Genomic DNA, 20,791 nt, shown 5'->3' on the forward strand with positions numbered 1-20,791 from the left:
GGAAACATTACTTCCCTTTAAGACGTGATGCGACCTACAATGCTCTGATCATATCACAGCAACTATGAAGACCTCCACTTGCCTCCCCTGACAATTTTCTGTTCTGCATGCACACACAGATGCGCCATCCCTTTCTCCCTCTTTCCTGCACTAACGTTAGAGAAAGCATTACCTTTGGTGTCATGTTATTGGTGATGCAGAAGGACAAGTGTTGCAAGATGCTCTCCATGCTGTGGTACTGTTGCTGGCGGGTGGTGCGAAGGTACTTCTGCAGGGCTCTTGCCATAGAGGGAAAGATTGCCTGGGCTGCTTCTCGGGGGTCCATCATCTCTCCTGGAGCTTTCTGCTGTTCCTCTGCCTGGAGGCGTTTGATGTGAGTGAAAGCCTCCTCTACTGCAACCACAAGCCTGCAGAAGGAAAATCAGGACAGTAAGAGTCACAACAAGAGCGGTAGGATGGGTCTGTGGTTAAGGCAGAGCCTGGGAGTCAGGATTTACAAGCTCCTATTCCCATCTCTGCCACTGACTCACTACCTGCAATCAGACAATTTACATAAAATATTCTCTACTGACAGTCTGAGGGGTAGACAGCAGCTTTTCTTTCCTTGCCCAAGCCATCCAGCAACTGAGGGTCATAAACCAGGATTAAGATTTTAAAAGCCTGAGTGTCGTACTTGGTTCTGCCAACACAGCATAAACATCAGCTACGTGACTCAAACAAGACACAGCTGCCCTTGTGTTTAATGCATGTCTTTGAAAACAACGGTTCCAGCATACAGTACCACAGCGTAAAGCGTAAGGATGGGCAAGCAGTCAGGAAGGGGCTGGCTATAAACTAGCATGACCCAGGACACAGACTGCTCCATGACTCTCTGTGCTCACAAGCTGCAGTCTGCTGTGATTTACATCAACTGGGTACAGACCTTGTGCTGCCGAATGATTGTTCTGCACCCCTTCACTGAACAGTGACGGGGCTCCCATCTTCACTCCTAACACTGCAGCTAGAGACATCCTCTGCAAACCATTCCTGTGTTGGCACAGGTGAGCAAACCCCAAGACCACACCATAAAAAGGCAAACAGATGCCATACAACACTTGCAAGTTAGCCCAGTACCAAGTAACAAGTGAGGGGATACACTGCAGTTAGCGAGGAAAAAGTAACGATAATGAAAGAGTCACACAACAAAACTCTTCCGCCCCTCCAGACAGGATTTGTTTCACACTAGATTTCCACTCAAGTCATCAACTACTGTCCACACTGCCCTCAATACCCAAAGCATCTTAAAGCCAGGGGAAGCTGCCTCACGACAAGCAGAGGTATAGCATACTGCATTCAGACTATATACGAGGAACAGCACGAGAAGCCCTGATCCCTGACCATTTTGTTTAATTTGGCTTAGAGGAGGTGGGGGGTGGAAATCGGTTTCTAATCTCCTCGTGTCTTTTTGTTGCAGCTCTGACCTTCCTCCTTTGAAACATCTGGCCTGATCTTCTAGTGACTTATAGTTTTCCTCTGACTAACCAGCTGTTCTAACCAAACTCAGCAAGCAAGGGAGATGTGCCCGAGTTAGGATGCTACACCGCATGGAAAGGAAAGTTTTAAGTTCCTATTGCACCGAGGCTGGAAGAGAGCCCAAAAGACAGCAGCTATGGAGCACAGGTCAGACTGAAGCATGCTAGGGGGGACACTGTGCCAGCGCTTTCCCAATGAAATATAAAGTGCCAAAAGAAAACACAAAACAAGCCAGCTCCTTCCAATTACAGCGCATTCCTTCCAAACACAGCTCAGTTCAGGGGTGCCTGTCTGTAAGCAGCTTGCCTCAAACTGTTAGGTACGTTAACTGCAAACTGAAATTAGGCTCCAGAGCAAATGGAGAAACTATCTCAAGTCACCTCAACAAAGCATCAACTCTGCAGCTTAAGTGTGACTGGTAGAAAACATACCTATGTTCCAAAATAAAATGCAACCAGTTCTGGTCACGTCTTTCTTCCCCAACTCTTTGAAAAGGGCAAACTGCCCCTTTCAGTAGTCTGCAAACACAAATATTCTCCTTGCCCATGAACAGGCAACACCAAGCACTCCACCAATACCGTCCCTGGATTACTTGAGCTGAGATGACAAGCCTGGGCACGGGGAAAATAATGGGATTTCCTACAGCAAGTAACTACAGATTTGTCAAACACTGGACTGTTCCCTAATCCATGACATTGCATTAGCTTATCTGGTGTAATAAACATGAGCTCTGCTTTATGCATGTTCTTCAGATAATTCCAGTTGCAAGCTGTCACCGTCCTTTGTGCATCTGGGTTTCATATGCTTCTTCGCTGTGACAGATTTATAGCCAACCCCCAGCCCTTAATCACAGGTCTGCCCCTCTTGTCAGGCTCAGCAAGCCCCATGCGACTGAGCCTCGCAGTGCTGAGGAGTGGCACCCGGGAAGGCACAGCCTTACCTTGCCCGGCGTTTTTTCACTCGGCGCTCGTGGTCAGCCTCTTCGTAGTAGAGCTCGTTGTGACTGGAGTCCCTGCGACGGGCTGCGGCTGCAATCATGGCACGGGACTGCCCTGAGGCGTTGTTACCTGGGCCTTCGGGAGGCGAGGACGAACAAAAAGGAGACAAGAAAGGTGGCATTACTGCCACAGGACTGGGGCTGGGACAGACCAGCACGCCACAGCATCTGTCACAAGCTCTCTGTGGCTCCAGCCTTCGCAGCCAAGGCTATTAACCCTTCCCCGGTCCTCAGGAGCTCTGATAGAAACCCCGCTAGACAGCACAGGCTTGCAGACAGGGCTTTGGCTTGTGGACGAGGGAAGTTAGTTGGGATGAAGGATCTCACGCAACATACACAAAGGCAGAGGTAAGGTGCACATGCCAAGGATGCAACTTACCACCCATTATATACGTTTTCAGTTTGAAGGCAAGGGCAGCTGGAACACACCACATTTCAGCAACAACACAGTGTGAGAGCACCAAGAAGTGGGGAGTTGCAGGAGAAAGACAAACAAGAACATCAAGAGACATGGAGATGAATGAATGAAAGCCAAACTCCAGACAGCTATGCACAGGGAGGATAAACAGGATGCAGGGGCAGCAGTTCTGCAACAGGGTAGGCTGGGGTCTATATGCATAGTAGCTCCTCAAGGCTCTCAGAGCAGCACCTGCCATTAGTGCTTCTGTTGCTGGTAACAGATCCTACAAAGCTACAGGAACAGGGAAGTTGCAGTCTGGTCTAACACCCGGACAAGTGACAGAGCTGTCTACTACAGGACCTTAATTAGCAACCTTAAAATGCAGTAGTAGGTTCTGCAGTTCCCCCATGAAACTCACAGCTCTGGCTGTTTGGGCAGAGAGGAGGAAAAAAATTGTTGCCCCAGAAGAGTCTACCAACCTTTTTATCTAGATAGAGGTGGGTCTACCCAGAGGGAAAAAAGGAGAAATCTAGGACAGTCTCCAAACCACCAAGAGCTGCTTTCCCGACTAACTGCTCTGAAAACCCACACTTTCAACCGGCAGTGGTTAAGGCCAATCGCACAGACATGCTTAAAATTGTTCTGCTCATGCAGGAGCAACTTCTTAATTTTTTCCTAAAAAGCACAAACCAGATTCCAAGACAGAAGCCAGAAGCTCAGCAGTGGGAAGGATGAGCATTCACACAGAAAGCTTCTTAAGAATCTAAACACTTCAGACTTTGACAGCCCTGAAATAGAAGATATGACTCAAGGGAGACACTAGCTCTCAAATTTGGGTTAGAACTGTAATTGGCCTTGTTGACTATACCTGGCAATAAAAATCCTGGTTTTGAAGGTGAGCCTTCCCACTCTGTATAACAGAGATTATAGCAAGATGTTTTTCCTTTCTGTCTGCTCCAGTATCAAATACAAAAGCTGCCAACAAATTAGGCTGCCTTAATAGCATTACTGTCTTTTCACATGGAGGGTGTAAGAAACTGTCAGGATGCCAAGGTAAGCTGCAGCCAGAACTACACTCTGCTTTGTAAAATGGATGGGAATCTTCTACATCTTCTACATCAAGGACATGCCTCTAAGCCTGAGATCTCCACATCGCAAAGGCAGCGGCATTGCACAAGCAACGGCCCAGGGAACTGGTACTGCCCCAGAAGGGAAAGCACAAGTTTTCAGGCCCTGGCAGGCTCACGAGCTTGACACTCGGAAAGGCCTGCCAGCCACATCTGGAACTTGCTTATGGTTGCTTCTCTTCCAACAAAGTTTTGTGAGCTTGCAGCTCCTAAGCTACCAACGCTACCAGACTGGCAGTTTTGCCTCTGAGCTTGGGAGTCCCATTGTCCCAGCAGGTGCTGCAGGAACAGAGACCCTGCCACCTCCTGAAGAGATGCTGCAGCGCAGAAGACAAGGCAGCTAGTAACCAGAATGGCACATCTTGCAGCCAGCCTGGCAGGCCGTTCGGTTTGAATGGTGTGCAGACACCCGTAGGATTGGGAAGCCCTCACTTTCCACGCACCAGGCTTCATTGAGAGTGAGCAGCCGGAATGAAAGATTTCACCTCTAGAAAAACGCAGAGCAGGTCTGTTTGCTCCCACTCTCCAACTCAACTCATTCTCTCCCACCTGAGAGCTTCTTCACTCCAGGCAGCAGGGGACACGCAACGAGCAAGCCCAGTCCTCTCCCTCCCCCCTGCTTCCCTTCACCCTTCCTCTGTCAGGATGGGGACACCTCACTGTAAAGATCTAAACCTCCAATTACTTTTACAGACTCAGGAGTGCTGCATCAGGTTTGGGGAAACATTCAGAATAAGGTCTTTGAAACTTCTGAAGTCACCAAAAAATGAAAAAAAAAAAAAAAAACAACACACACCCCATAAGGCACTGAAGCTTTGTTGAAGGTAAAACAATATCTCATGTTTTCCTTTGTGACAGATATTCTTCATACTTTGGTCTCCACACCCTGCGTGCAGAGCCACCTTGCTCAGCTGAGTCCCTTCAGTCCCTTCTCCCTTCCAGCTCTCAAAGCCTTTCAAAACTACCCAATTCATGGGCAGGATGTGCCTCACCACATCTTGTCACAGGACTTCATCCATCCTTCACGATAAAATCCTCCCTACACAACTTCACCTCTTCCATCAAAGGAATGCACACTTTTAAAAGGCTGTGATGGCTGGGCACACCCTAGTTATCAACCCCTATCAGTGAAAGCTAGGCTTAAGAGTGTCAAATGATTAAGTCCAGTTTTTCACTGCTTTGAGTGTCCACAGGGATCCACCCATCCATCCTCCCACAGGCCTCTCTAAAGCCCAAAAGTTTGAAACAGGTTTGTAGAATGGCAAAGCTCAAGAGGGATAGTTATCTGTCTCTGAATTTCCATGAACTGCTTAGCATCACGATGACTTGGGAGCACGGCCACGTGTAAGCCAGGCATAGCCAATTTGCTGCTAAGGCTGCTGCTTCTTCCCACATCGGTATCAACCTCCTTCACTTTCCTGAAGGCTGCCTGTTGGAAGTGGCATGGTAAACGACTGAGGAACTCATTTGGGTTAAAAGTTGTGTTTATTGTACTAGTACAACCAAGGAGATGACCCAAAGGTGACAAAAAGCAGAGGCTGCCTAAAACAAGCAGTAGTGCCGAAAAGCGCTCATCAAGCCATGTAATAATTAAGCCTGACCCAAAACTTGGCCGTTTCACCTGGCAAAGACAAAAGCCCTATTGTGGGCTAAAGGCATCTGTAAAGTCATGTGGAACAGGCAAACTCAGCGCTATTAGGAAGATTTCCAGCAAGAGACAAGGATTTGGCAAAGCAAAGAGGTTAGAATGTGTGCATAACAAAGCATAAAGCCAACCCAGCCCTTCCCCATCCCACCCAGTCTCAGAGACTACATTTCACCTCACCTACCATCAACGTTGTAGACTTTCAGGCCAGCCATGTGCTTGGCTGCACGGGATTTGGAGGCTGTTAACAAGGCTGGGTTGTAGACTGTGAAATCTTTGTAGTAGTTTTCCAGAACCACCAGTGCAGCTCGCTGGATGCTAGGGAAAAAGAAAAAAACCACAAGACAACCCCCCCCCAAATGCAACAAATTTTTGTTTCCTTAAAATAAATTTTAAAAAAAGAAGAAATAGACACATTATTTGGAACAGGGTTGTCACTTCAACAATGGTTGTCACTTCCACAGAATTGTGCAATACATAGAATATTAATTACTCTCTCTAGGACCTGAAATTTCATTTGAGATGCAAGATAAATGTCTCAGCCCTCACCTCAACAGGAGGATGACAGAAAATCCCTAAACAAGGGCAACACAAACTGAAGCACTAGGCTGCCTGCAATATGGGAAAATGCAGAATAAGAGCTCAGCCTGCCTCAGCAGCAGGGCAGCTGCAATGCAGAGACCTTGCCCAGGCTGAAGATCAGAGCAGGGTGCTGGTTTTTCTGTAACTGGCTGGCCTAGATGGAGGGACCAGCTCAGGATGAATGCTTTTCCCTTTGAGTCATTTTCAGCCGCACCTCGCAGCTCCTCAGATCTCTTCCATCCGAGCACTGACAAGAGCCCAATCTCTTCAGCTTTCACAGCAAGATAAGATCACTGCCTGAGGAGTACGGCTGCCGAAGAAAGGATTACCTCAGTATTGCTTGTTAAATCCCAGGCAAGGGACAGAATAAGGAGCAGTGGCACTCCCTCCATCCCTTTGAAGGGATGCCTCTACATAAAATGGTAACACACGAGAGCAAAACAGCGCGTGTGCCAGCAGCAGGAAAGGCTCAACCCAGAGGTATCTTCCTTTGCAATCATTTCGACAACAGAGAGGGACGTCCGTAGGCACTGCTACTAACAAATAGGACAGTATTTCAAAACAAGCCAGGGCTATGGTGTTTAAAAAAGCCAACGCACACGCAGGATTGAGGACATAGTGCTCTCCCTGTTCCTCTGGCTCCATGCCCCAGCGTGGCGTCCGGCTGGCAGTGGTATTCTCAGCAGATCACTGATTTAGCCAGCTGGAGTTCACCAAGAACCTACACTTAATTTCATTTTGAACCCACAAAAATTATAAGGGAACTGCCAACACATTTGTTGTCAGTTAATTGTAAAGTTCACACTTACCAACAAAGCCTCTCCTAAGGAAAGCAACCAAGTATTCTCACACATGTTACAACATAGGAAGAAAACATTACAAGGATGGTAACGTGGGAAAATAAGACATGAACAAATTAAGACCTAAATTCAATTCTCAGCACTACCAGCGATTCAATGTGCACTCCCAGAGGAGCAATTTAAATTTTCCTGTGCCTTGTACTAATATTAAACTTTTGCATCACACCTCAGTAATTTAAAACACACACACACACCCCCTCTGCCGCCCTCATTCTCCAGCTGCCCCCCTCCCACTGATTAGTGAATTAAGCATACATTCCAGCCCATTCACAAGATTCTGAGAAAGAACAACAAACCCAGACTTGTTCACTGTGTACCTTCATCAGTCAGTATTATGGTACAGCACCATATATTTAATTAGCTGCGTACCTTTAAGATGATGAATTTAGCTTTTGAAGCAAATTCTATCTTTAGGACTGTTTGGTGAGGTCTTTTGCATCCAGCTAGAGCATCTTTAAGAAGTTTTACTTTTCAGGTGCTGGTCCTTCATATTTCCTCATATCAGGTTTGTTAAAAGCAACTCCATTTAAGCACTCAGCTACTAATACGGAATAAAAAGCCACTATTTAATCAAGGAAATAATCTTCCTTTAATGAAGTAGTACGGACTGACCCACTGCCACACACACGTAGGCGCTGACACAGAACAAGTGAAAGCCGGTTTATCTCTCCCTGCCAAACTTCTGATTTCCACTGTGAATTTGCTGCAGCTTAAAAACAAAATTTCATAAAACAAGTCATGCAGCAGCAGCACATATTCCCCCTTCTGACTGCATTCAAACATGACCGAGTTTTTTCCATGCCTGCTTCCCAGGAAGGTAAAACTCCATAGAGTTTCATCTCAAAATGCAACATTTGAAAAACTAGGATCAACTGAAAACAAGAAGATAAAAATGAACAGTTATACTCTGCTAATACACTGTGCTCATTTCAGGCAGCGTTGGGACTTCCATCCCAGCAGTGGGAAATGTTTGGGAGGTGCTCCATTGACCAACTATCTCTATTAGGACAAAGCACAATGCATCACAGGAGAGAATAATTTATTTTAATACATACATGTTTTCCCTGGACCCCACAGAGAACGTTATCATCAGGATGCCAGCTTTCCCCACCCACTACCCCTTCCATCCCCTTACTAAATAACCTACCCCACCAATTCACTGGCACACACACCCAAAATCAAAACACAACAAAGCTTTTACGTTGCAATAAGCAACCATCATTGCCCTGAAAAGTAAAGCCCAGCTATTTTTTGCTGATGCAAATCCAGTACAGGCTCAGTCCCCCATATGAGATACCCCAATCACACAGAGGGTCTGCTCTCTAGGGAGGGAATTGTAATTAAACATCAGTTTCCTAAATTTCTACCAGCCCATTTCTGTTTCCCACGTAGTCCATCCTAAGCATGGCAGGTTAGGGAGACAGCTGAACAACTCTTCAAATTCTCTTTTGGGGGGGGGGGCAGGGGGGGGAGAATAAAGAGAAGATGCTGCGAACAAGAAAATTAGAAGGGTCACAATATTTAGCAAGAACAAGGAGAAGGCTGAATCAGAGCCTTCTGGGCTGTGTTGCTCAACCTCTTCACCCACATCAAGGGGAAGCCTCACCCTGCACAGCACAGGACAGCCAGCCCTGCCCCATGCGGGAGCTGCAAAGCAACAAGAACCCCCCGAACAGGCACAGCCATCATGAGCCCAGCAGAAAGGGACCCAACGCACTTGTGCAACACAATGTGCAAGGAGGAGGGTAACTGCAAGCAAGTAAGCATCCAGAGCAGCCCTGAGGAGCAAGTAGGAGCAAAGCAAAATGCTAAGGAAGCCTGCTGTCTCCAAACAGAAATTCAATTTTTGTGACTTTCCACTGCAGGGCAGACCCTCTGCTGCCTTGCGAGCAAGGTGAAGTGGCTGCAGCAAGCCTCCTCCCCACCCACACGCCAGCTCCGATGGGAATGGAAACTGGCAGTCTTCCCAGAGCCCGTGTTCGGAGGCTGTTTCCTTGCAGAAGTGTCTCAGGAGGAGTTCAGCACCATGTCGGTCACTGCATTCATTCACCCCGCACTTCAGCAAACTGAGGCTTTCCTTGCGTTTATGATTTTAAAAGAAAGGGGAAGGGCAGGAAGAAAATGAACAGAAAGTTTCAATACTTAATTGCCTGTTTGGAGAGGGTCAGAGTCAGGATCCTCCTCATGTCCCACAGAGTGGATCTGGCAGCCCAATATATTTCAGGCATTGTAACAAACTACCAGAACACAGAAAAGTGTATCAGGTTCAGAAAACCTATGATATGAGGGGAAAAACACAAACAAAACAAAACACCCCCCCAAAAACCCCTCTTGCACAGGCCAGTGACCTACTGGAAACCCAGTCTTCCTTGTAGGCAATATCAGTAAGGCTCTACATTTTGTTGCTTTGCATTTTGTGTGGTTGGAGGGTTGCTTTGTTTTGGTTTTCTTTTTAAATTATTATTATTACTACCCTGAAGAAGGCCATGTCACAGCATGCTGCCAACAAGGAAAGCAAACAAGCAGATCCAACAGAAGCACAGGGTACCTCAGTGGCATTTGGCAGCCGGGAAACACAGTCCTTTACAAACAGTAATGAATTAACTTTTACAGGTCATCCAAGGAAGTGGAGGAGGGGACTATATGACACAAAGGCAGCAACTATCGCCAATTTTTTTCCTCTCAAAAAGTAAGTCAGGAACAGTTTTGCCTGAATACTTGCTGCTACACAAGATTTTGATATTTGAGGTCTTGCCATACTTTGTAGCTCTGAGGCTATTTTGGCTTTGTATTTGCTTTCTGTGACATAGCTACACCAATACTGAAATTGTTTTTTTTAGAGGATTTCCAGGAAAACAAGCTGGTGCTACACTGAAGCAAGGCACAAGGAAAGAAGCCTGTATATATAATCAAAATGCTAGCTTTGGACCCTGCTGGTTTCTAGAAAAATGGTTTTGAGTCTTCTGAAGTGGTGGGGAAGGGTTAGTGAAAAAGAAAATAAGGACAGAAAAAAAAAGATTGAAGCCACACCCCTATGCTCAAAGTTGCTATTGGGCACACTAGGGTCAAACCCAGCAGGCTGCAGCAGCCATCATTCACATGGTTTTAGCAGTTTTGTGCTTTCCTGCTAAGCTGGAAATGTAGCCTGTCATGGTACCATACCAACCATCAGCTAGACACTGCTAATCATCGAAGGCAGAGGAGTGCCTCACGCTTTTGCAACAGATATAGATATAAATACCCATTCAGAAAGAGCTGCTTGCTACCAGAGCACCCACTTCCTTACCTTGCTATGGATGCAAATCCTGTACCATCAGAGTTCAGGGTGAGCCACACACCTAAAATCCACAGGGATACTCAGAGAGGCGTGATCACTGCTGTGCTAATTGAGGGCTGAGGGCAGAGGAAGCCTAGGGTTATTTAATAAAATGGTTCCCAACACAGACTTCTTTCCTCCAAACAACATTTATTCATGTTCTCCAAAACAGACACAGCATCAAAACAAGCCAAGGTCTCTGGGCACACAAAATACATGCCACAGCCAGTTGGGAAGCTTTGGCACCTCAAAGAGAAGCTGAGCAAGGATTGCACAAAGCAACCTTCCATGCAAAGCCAGCTTTGCCTTACCAGCTGCTTCCAGCCTACAACTGCATCAAGCTTATCTACTGCAAGAGATGCTGAGGTCTCCTGGAGTGCTGAGCTACTCATCCACAGCACTTCTTACTTTCTAGCAGTGCTGTCAGCTCACACCCAACAGGCTTGGAAAACTTTTGTGCCTTCCCAGGAGCACCCTACAATCACATCTCCCTCCCAGGAAACCCCCTTCCTTCACATACTCTTTTGCTAGGTGCAGAGATGGGACTCGAGTTCCTGGTCCTTCACCATGCTTGACTGCTCTTCCAAAGCAAAGTCACCAGGACCAAAGCCTTAGAAGTAAAACTGGAAATAGGCAATTGAAATTAAAATGCTTCCCACACCAGCATCCCTGCTGAAAACAGTTAGAGAGGATATTTCCACCATCCTCTGTACAGACATGCTACCCCATTCTGCCTACTGTAGCTAGGGACAAGGCCAGTGCAGGCTGCCCAGACAGATGCTCCCCAGGCATCACTGCCACACCAGGGGCCATCTCCTGCAAGTGGGCAGAGCGCGAGGGATTTGGTACTCGCTGTCCTTCCCAAACCGCACCTCGAAGCAAGGCTCCTGAGAGGACCGAGGTCGTGCAGAAGTGCTTTGCAGCGGCGGCAGTAGCATCAGTGCCTTAGCTAGTTTTGTCCTCTCCAGTAAACAGAGCTGGAGTCAGATCTCGGCAGAGATGCCAAGACAAGGAACTCCTCCTGCAGCTGTGGCCAAACAAGCAGAGCAGAAAAATGCCTTTTGATCGTCGTAACTACAACAGCATTTCAGTCTGGTAGAGTCAAGAGAACAAGACCACAGCCCCTAGGAACAGGAAAGCCACATTTTCTTGTCAGATAACCACAACTGAAGTCTCCACTTGGCTAAGGCAGGCAACCGTAATCCTCGCCCTCCCCGGAACCAGCACTGGGCAACCGAGATGCAGCGAGTTTGTTTTAGATACCCAACTTCTGGCATTTGGTCAGGCAGGGAAGAGAATTTGTGAGGTCAAGCCTTTATTGTGGAAGGGAAGGAAACCTCAGCATAGTAACAGGTTGTCATTGTGACGGCAGCACGGCTGCTGCCCCCAAGGAAGCGAACATCCATCCATTTAATGGTGCAATTTATATGGAGTCCAAACACACACACAGGGTTTGTCCCACAGTTTTGCAGCAACCAATCCCCATCTGTTCTCTCTCCCCTCAGCCTTTTTTAAAAAAAAAAAAGAAAAAAAAAGAACAGGAATTTAAGTGTGTGTCCATAGGCCCCAACACTGGACACTGAACAACTGTCACATGAATGCTGTAAGTTTGAGGAGAGCACCAGCCCAGTTTCTAGCTGCAGATCTCCCCTTTTCTGCCCTACATGGTCCAAGACACAGTGCTCCAATGCACACACTCTACGCCAAGTCTCATGTTTCGCGAGACAAAAAAATCAGAATCAACACACCAGCTGAGCAATACAGTAGTTTGCTGCTGATGCAGAAGGGATTTCAATGTACAGATTTTTCTGAATGAGAAGGGGAGAGTAGGATTCATTTTTCAGGTTGGGTTTTTTTGTTTGTCTTCCTCAATAGCAGGCCAGCCAAAACCCTCCAGTATGGACAAAAAAGGAAAGGACCCCTGCAAGTCTAACTTCGCTGTTATGTTCTAATCTTTTTATTTAGAAGAGAAGCTGTGAGTATGGAAATGGGAGCTTTTAAAATAGAGGATTTTACAGGAGGCTATGACCAAACTTTGGAAAAAAAAAAATCCACTCCTTTACGTCATATGACCCAAACAAGCTACTTATTTAAGCCTCCCTGAAGAACCCTATAAAAGTATTCCCAGGCCAGTACTAAGAAGATGCTGCTACAGAAGTACAGAGTGCTAAGGTTTAGCAAGCAGCTATAAAACTCCAGTAAACCCACAGGCATGCTCCCATTGCAGTTCTCCTTCTAAGGAACTTTCCAGCCTGATACCTCATGAAGTTAACTGGTCTTCAGGGTACCAGCACATGGGCTGAATGTTTTTCCCAGTCACCTTTATTGGTATAACTTCAAATTTCAATGAATGCTTTCCCAACAGCCGCACTGCCCTCGCTTCCACTTCCAACAGCTGAAGGTGACAGCTAGTATAATTAGCTAGGACAAAAACCCAAGACACTAGTGGTAATATATAGTGAGGAGGAGGAAGAGAGCGCAATCCTCTTACTTGAAGAATGCTCCAAAAGGTCCAATAATATGATTTACCAGGAAAAGACAGTCACTGCATTGAGGTCAGATACTGTGACAGCACCATACTTCTCTTCCTCAGTAACACAGTGAACATCTCATTTCATGGTATACAGTGCCAAGGGAGATCACAGTGCAAAGATCACAGGGACACTTGTTATCCTCAACATAACGTTCAACAGTTAGAAAATGAAATAAAATATAATCTGCAAAAGCCTAACATGAATTTTAGAAATAATGGAGGTCCCAGAGCACCAGAAGAGCTTCCTATGGGAGGCAGGGGACTCTTTCACAAGAAAAGACAGACTCAAGCCCTTGCTGAGCCTAAGCTTCTTCCCAGGTTCACTGTATGCAATTCTAGGATACTTTATTGCAAGGGGTCAGCCTAGGTAACCAAAAAGGCTGTCTTCCAGCCCCCTTGCAGAATAGCAAAGGGGAGTTTGTTAGCATGCGGCAAAGGTACGTTGCACTGATTACCTCAGCCCATCCATTGGGACGGGTATGTGAGCGTACAACAAGAGCAGCTTCAGGGGCTGCATCTGAAAGAGCAGCTTGTGAAAGCCTGAGCACACGGCGTGACAAACCTCTCCCCCAGAAGGCTGAGGAAGCCAGCTGCCAGGAGAGCAGGCTCCAAAGCAAACCACTCGCATCCTCCTACGCCAAGACTGCCTCTCCGAGATGAACACTGTGTGTGTGGGGTTGTTTTCAAGCACTTACTCACCATGCAGATACCTAGCAGAACCACTACATCCAAACGGTATAGCTCACGGATTAGCCAGTGGACAACAGCAGCTTTCAGGCACTAACAGCTTGGGCTGGATTTCAACCAGTTCCTCAGACACCAGTAACCACACGCAGATGCCCCAACTGCTCTCAAACTAGAGACATCCACTTCCCTTTGATCATATATAACACATTCAAACAGGCAAAGGTGCTACCTTCTCATCAAGCAGAGAGTGAGCCCTTGCTACCAGCACCTCATTGCCCCAGGGTCCGCTGCAACTCAGAGAAAAAGATGAGAGCAAAGGAGCTGCCTGTGCTGGGCCATGTATCCGCCATGTCCCAGACACCCACAGTGAACCCAACCAACGCCTGGCCAGACATCCACACCACAAGCTCAACCCAGCACCCTCAGGAGCCAGTAGTAGTTGAATCTGATCTGGAGAGCAGCAGCTACTAGATCCACACGCTAGAACTCAGAAATTGGTTTTCCAAGCGCACTGCCAGCACACCAAGCAGCCTGCCTCCACACTATGGTTTTGCAAAGTGGTGGGGTATATTCAAGGGAGCTAACGAGACTACAACTTGCTTATTTAGGAGGAAAAAAAAAAACCCACAACAAAACAACTACCATCTGCTCACACTGACACAAAATCAAAGCTGTGAAAGGCTTCCTTTATCTACTGAGCAAATTGGCAGGTTGGGAAGGAGGGCAATGTGAAAACAGCACAAAGGGGACAACTTAAGTGAAAAGATGATGGGAGGAAGCTGCTGCCGAGCTGCCCCAACGAACGTGCACAGCATGACAGACACAGGCACACCAGACAGACGCAGGTGCTGACAGAGAAGGGGCAAGCTGGCTTCCCCAGGCACCTGTGGGTGTTGCACCCAGCTGCCAGCAGCCCAAGCAGGCTCCACTTGTCCGCACCCAACTTGACACAGACCCATAACTTATTTGAGAGAGTCAGGGACACTGCTGAAGTTGATCTTACGGTTAATATCTCCATAGCTGAGCTGACTACTGAGGCCAATGACCCCTGTGGCAGGAGACCCGCACGACTCAAGATGATAATTTAGAGCGTCCCGTCTCACAGCTGGCGATCTGACTCTACACCAAGCCCACAACAATAAGCTGCCACAGGGTACAGTGCGTCTGGCTCTGCACCTTAAGGTTTGTGGCCTGGGACGTGAGACCTGTCCCTCATGTTTGGGCTACAGCTGGACCCCTGTAGGCCTGCTGGGTAGGGGAGGACAAGTAAGGACTTGATGCTCTCTCTTCCTCAAGCTCAGCAGAGGGGCACACCTTTGCAGACAAAGCCACGCATGTGCACAACCTATCTCCTTGTTGCAGGCAGCAGCAGGACCGCTTTCAATGAAACCATCACTGCCATGAGGGGATGCTGTCCTGCCTCTTTCCCTCTGCCCCATCACACCTTTCTTCTGCCACAACAAGCCTTTGTAACCCTTAAGCACCAGAAGGGCAGTTAAAAAGACTGCAGAAATTGAGCTGGACTAAATTATCCAGGAAGAAAGATACACACACAAACTATAAAGCTACATAGATAATAGAGATATAAATTACCAGTTCCACCATTCAGATCCCTGTGCAACCAGACAAGACTTTTTTGGGAGGGGTGAGGAAGGATCAGACAGTTGACAGGATATTCTTTGCAGCAGCAGTAGTTTAAGAAGTGATGTGAAACTATGATCAAGCATTTATGTAATTGAGGGGTATACCAAGTATTTATGAGGCAGGCTTAACCTCTTTCAAAAGTATCTACACACTTGAGGTTATATTTAGAATTTAAGGAGTTTCAAACAAGTCAGGGAGGATGGGATGACACCAAAGTGTGCTTTACCTTCTGAACACAGGAGTTGGGAGCAAGACCAAGAGCTTACCCTGCATGCAAGAGTGAAACAGGCACTTAGTGCAGACACATAAGGGATGAAATACCAGACTCCCCCGAGTCCTGAGCTCCAGGGCACCCATTAGCCTCCAACTTGAGCTTGTGCCCCGCTCAAGCGCCTAGGAACTTCACAGCAGCCAGCAATACACGGTACCCTGGATTACCACTTCCAGTCCCTGGGAGTAGCATAATCCGTGACAACAATGCATTTCCTCTTCCCAACATACATGTATGCTATGCCTCTGATTAGTCTGAGCCTCAAAAGAAAAAAATAATATATATAGAGGAAGTGGCAGGTATGGCCAGAAGTTTATAAGATAATTTAAAGCCTGACCATGCATTAAATAAGGCCAGAGTCTTTAGACAAGGAATTTAAGTTACATTAATAGTTATGAAGTAACTACGGGTGTGGTGGGGGTTTTAAGTGAAGGCTAAGAAATGCAACTTTAATTCCAGGGAAAGAACAGAAAGAAAGTGTTCAAAGCTTCTAGTGGCAGCAAAACTTCAGTGCTGTAATAGGACTTCACATTTAGATGCTGCTGCCATGAAACAGCAGTATTCAGCTCTTGTTCCAACAGCAGCCTGGTAGGGTGCTCTCTCAGGGAAGAGGACCACCTCTTACTTGACCCCCAGCAGGGGACAGGATTAACGCAGCCAGACTTTGAATGAAGTTTGCCATTTGAGTCAATACAACAGCTTCAACAACTTCTAGGATTTCTCTCACAACACCTCAGAGCATTATTTCCCTGCAAGCCTACACCAACAGGCCTGAAGAGGCAGCATCGACACTATCCATTAGCAGACCCTTGCACACAGAGGAATATCAGCTCTCAAACTACAGCACAGCATCCCTCCACCACAGAGCATCCCCCATCCAGCTCCACCCCAGCAGGCTTTGCACAAGCAAGAGCCACCTCATTTTCAAGCCAGCACCCAGTGACCCTACAAAACGCTGGGGCTGCCGGGACATGGTCTGCGGTTCTGGGCTGAGCATCAAAAATCCAGCCCCAATAAGGATGCAGATGACCGTCTGCCAGGACTTCGGGAGCACAAGCCAGAGTTGTCAGCCCCCAAACCACAGCTAAGGTCCTTACTGCTGTGCCAGCAGCCTGTTTTGCTGTCAGCTGGGGAATAACTCTCCCCAAACAGCTGAGGTCCCCACTTGACCTAAACTGTACAAGGGGAATTTAAGCACAGAGGTTCATTAAAGGGGAGCAAGTGCAAATAAGGGGAATCAAGTTATAAGCAAAAACATTGCCCTCAGTTGTCTTTTTTTTGTCTGTGTGCGCGCGCGCAATTCTTTTACGTGTGTGTGTGTGCGCAATTCTTTTACTACCACCCCGCTCCCTATTAACTCTTCTTTATTCCTTCAGGGTAGGGTCAGGAATTAGCTTCCAGTTTTCTTGGATGTATTGCTTGACTGTGCTGTACAAGAACTGTAAATTCACAATTTCTTACACTTTTAACAAAAAGTGAGCCTCCTCCTTTCCCCTAAATGGCACACAGCTCACTCCTTTGCAGAATATTTGTATTTCATCATTCACCACAAGAAATGGATGTCAAAGGTTGAGGGGGTGGATTTTTTTTTCTAGCATTTGAAGATAAAAGTAGCTTCACAGCCACAAAATTTGTTCAGCAGCTCAGGGAGACCATCTGTCTCTGTGGGTGGCACACAGGCGATTTGGAGGGCACCAACAGCACGGGAAAAGAAATTACATTACAAACCCCTTAAGTACAGGGTAGGCTGGAGTGCATGCTGTTCTTGTACTTCTGGGCAGTGTTGATTTTGAAAGACAAACCAACAAGAAGGGAAATCCCTGCAGATGAAACCAATGGCATTTCCTCCACACCATCCCTTTCAGTAGGACAAAGCCTAGCAGCTCCCCGTCAGGGAGCAAGTAATACCATACTAGCCAGGAGGATTAATAATTGACAGCAGGCCCTTCACTTACAAGTAGGCTTGTAAACTTTTAAAGTATTAAGTATTCCAAAAATGTGAGACCGCTCCAGGGTATAACAATCACCCCGCACCACTCGCCATTGCTGCCTGGTGCATTTGCAGGAGCACAATACGACTGCTCCCTGGGCTGTGATCTAGTACGCTCAACTCCACGCTCCTTCTGGTGAAAAGGAGAGGAGAGGTGGTGTGTGCACAAGGGGCAGTGGGGGTGATCAAAGACCAAGAAAAGCATATGCAGAAAGGCAAGAGGCTAGGAAAACATGCTCCTTTCAGAAAAGCTGAGCCGTCCCAGGCTTTGGAGACTGGCTTTACCACATCAGAAACTCCCAGATGAGTTGTGCATGCAGTCAGATACTGACAGTCCATCCTAGACTTTCCCCTCCCCTCTAACGAGAAGCACTCCTGGAGTCTGCTGTTCACTACTGTCACAAACAAACATCCTCTTAATGAGGCGTTGCTCTGAGCCAAGTAAGATGTCCTATCTGGTCTTTGCTGACAACACACCCCATGCACCATCAGACAGACCCTGGTAAAACAGAACAAAGGCACTGTTCCCATAACTCATCTGGAGCATCAAAGGAGACGTTGCCTGCTGAGCAGGCAACAGCACACATTTTTTCAGAGGCTACTGGAAAATTCCCTTCTGCAGTTCCATGCATACTCTCACGGCAAGAGCAATCAGGTGAACTGCTCTCTGCAGCACTATCCTCCCAGAAGCAAGGCAGCAGACACAAGCAGGAGGGAGAAAGGTATGGCCCATGACTAAGAATGACTAAGAATGCGGTGGGAAGTCTTTTCCCATTAAGTCATTATTAGTTCAGCCCCAAGTCAGAGCTTCCTTCCCTACTCCATGGCATGGGGTGTTTGAATGGTGTTAATGCTCAACTGCCCATGCCACACAACTGTGGACAGGGAGTTCTGCAAGATCAGGAATGGGAGCATGGAGAAGCAGCCCAGCTGTGGAGATTATGAGTTGCAAACCGTGTATTTACAACCACCTTTTATGTGAAGTGCTGCTGGAAAGACATTGCCTGGGAGGTCACAAGTCTGACACCTCTCAGTTAGTGCTAAAGAAGCTGCTCTGGAGCAGACAGCTCAGCTTCTTCAGGAGCTTCACACTTGCAGATGCAATTAACACCCATTTAGCCAGCTATCCCAGAACTTCTTGGGAGGAGACTATTTAATGTTGGTGCTCATCAGGTTTGGTGATGGGTGGGGGGGAGGGACAGTCACACAAATGCTCATCAGGGTGCCTTGTACAGGCTTCAGGACAGAAAACACGCATTCAGGAATGAGGCTAATTTCACACAGGCTCGAGGCTCTGGTGACAGAGCCGCAAAGTCGCTAGTCTGTGGAACATGCTGTTCTAGGAAGCTCCTGTAATCAAGGCAGCAGGACAGTTAATAACATGTTTTCCTACAGAACAAGATAAAAACTCATCGGCTCAATCTCTTTCATCACGGTGTTTGTCACTACAGAAGATGGTGAGGGTTGAAGAAACCCCGAGTAGAAAGGAGGGTAAGTGTAATTCCTCTAGTCCCCAGGAACGCAGACCAAGCAGACTGCACACAGGGTAGAAAGAAGAGTGCACAAGCCCAGAGTGCCTCCAGCAGGATTTAGCTGGGCAGGTACAGCATTGCACCAATGTGCACCAATGCTCGTCCTGCAGTCCCACTTCTGACCACCCAACTGGAAACAGAAATAGCCCACAAGGATCAGTCACACTAGGAACAACTAATGCAATTGGACACACATTATGAAGTTCCTGCACCAGAAAACAGCAAGATTTCAGCAGCTCTTGCCTCAGCAAGAGATCCAGCTTCCTAAACCCATGGTTAAACTGATATATTTCACCACACTAGAAACAGAAACAAAGGTGCCTATATGCCATGGAAGCTTTCCTTTTGGGGGGTAGGGAGATTTTAGGATGACATAACCTAGAAAGAAGTGTTGACACAACTCCAGGCAAGAGCCCTCTGTACAGTTCAAATGTTGACCAGCTGTTCTTCATCAGAAGAATTTCACCCTTGATAAGGGGAGGCATATTTGAGCAACATCTCATTGTTGAAAGATCAGATGTGTAAGGCTTACAAATGCAGGCTGGAGTATGAAGAAGCTTATTCCCACTCCTTAGCCCTCTACGCACTCCCTCACTAGGGAACACGGCCCTAATGGCACCAAGGGACACAGACAAGATTAGATTAGCTCATCAGATTAGATCAGTAAATACTGACAGCCTAGAGATCAGTTTTATAAGCAACAGGTTCAATAGATACAAGACTGCCAACCCAAAGCAGCTGGGTTAAAAGTGGCATCAGCTTCCACTATGCAATTCTGTTTCAGCTCTGGTTTGTATTAAAGGTAAGCGTTCAGGCACCACCTAAGAAGCAGCTATTCTGCTGCCTCCAGTTCAGCTGGGAGACAGGCTAAATGTTTTCCCCTTCCACAAAACATGTATGCATCTACTTTGTTTTGTGAGCATGTGCAAGCCACGAGATTTCTCAATAAGATATTGATAGTTCCTGCAGGGAAGGTACAGGTTCTTCAGAGACAGGTACCTGTTTTCAGAAAGCAGCTGCTCCCTTCCTGGATTTTTAAGCCACGGTTCAGCAAACATCCATCCAAATGCAGATGGGTAACACAGGTACAGGCACTGCTCTAACAGACTTTTTCCATACAGAGCTGCTATTTCCGAGTACTAAGCTTCTCTTGATTAGATGGACAGAGAACATCAGCCAGCTCACAGCCATCTGCAAAAGCTGTACCTTGATTCCAAAGGCGTACAGAGGCCTTCCCACTAGCTTCCCAGCCAGCTGGTTCATCAAGGCAAGCCCACGCCAGGAAAGACAGAAAAGCAGACTTGAAGCTCTCAGTACTTCATCAGCCCAACACATGAGAAACTATCATGGCCCTGCTCCTCATATCCCTACTGCAAGGATGAGCAAGACCCATCTCAGACATTTCTAACCCAGAAAACCAAAGCTATACTGGAGCCCAACATTCAGTCTATGTGTAAGATCAGTAATTGCCACATGTTTGAAGCCATTCATTTTCTTGAGCTGTCTAGACTAGCAAAGCTCTAGGGTGGGGAAAAAGTATTCACTGGAGAGGAAGGGAATATGTTTAACACCCTAACTACAGAAAAGGAGGGTTTTCTCCAGCAACATCCTTCCTACATAGTTTGAGCCATCCAGAAGGAACTGAACTGTGGATGACAGGTGCCATCGGTGTCCCTATCCGTCGGGACAAACCAA

The 20,791-nt window shown here is 47.0% G+C and overlaps 1 protein-coding gene across 3 annotated transcripts in view; it reads right to left on the reverse strand.

Annotated features, from left to right (window-relative positions):
- The window catches only part of VANGL1 (VANGL planar cell polarity protein 1), a 37,361-nt gene that overhangs the window by 7,348 nt on the left and 9,222 nt on the right, over positions 1-20,791 (reverse strand). For 2 of the 3 annotated variants that reach the window (XM_072881799.1, XM_072881808.1), the window contains exons 4-6: positions 5,866-5,999; positions 2,453-2,585; positions 173-407 (exon numbers count right to left, since the gene is read on the reverse strand). In XM_072881799.1, the coding sequence (XP_072737900.1) occupies positions 173-407; positions 2,453-2,585; positions 5,866-5,999 (502 nt within the window). Of the gene's footprint in view, positions 1-172; positions 408-2,452; positions 2,586-2,888; positions 2,928-5,865; positions 6,000-20,791 lie in introns of all 3 variants that reach the window. The other variant, XM_072881818.1, reaches the window with a different exon arrangement.

Source organism: Ciconia boyciana, chromosome 1 (assembly GCF_034638445.1).
Source record: "Ciconia boyciana chromosome 1, ASM3463844v1, whole genome shotgun sequence".
Taxonomy (NCBI): domain Eukaryota; kingdom Metazoa; phylum Chordata; class Aves; order Ciconiiformes; family Ciconiidae; genus Ciconia; species Ciconia boyciana.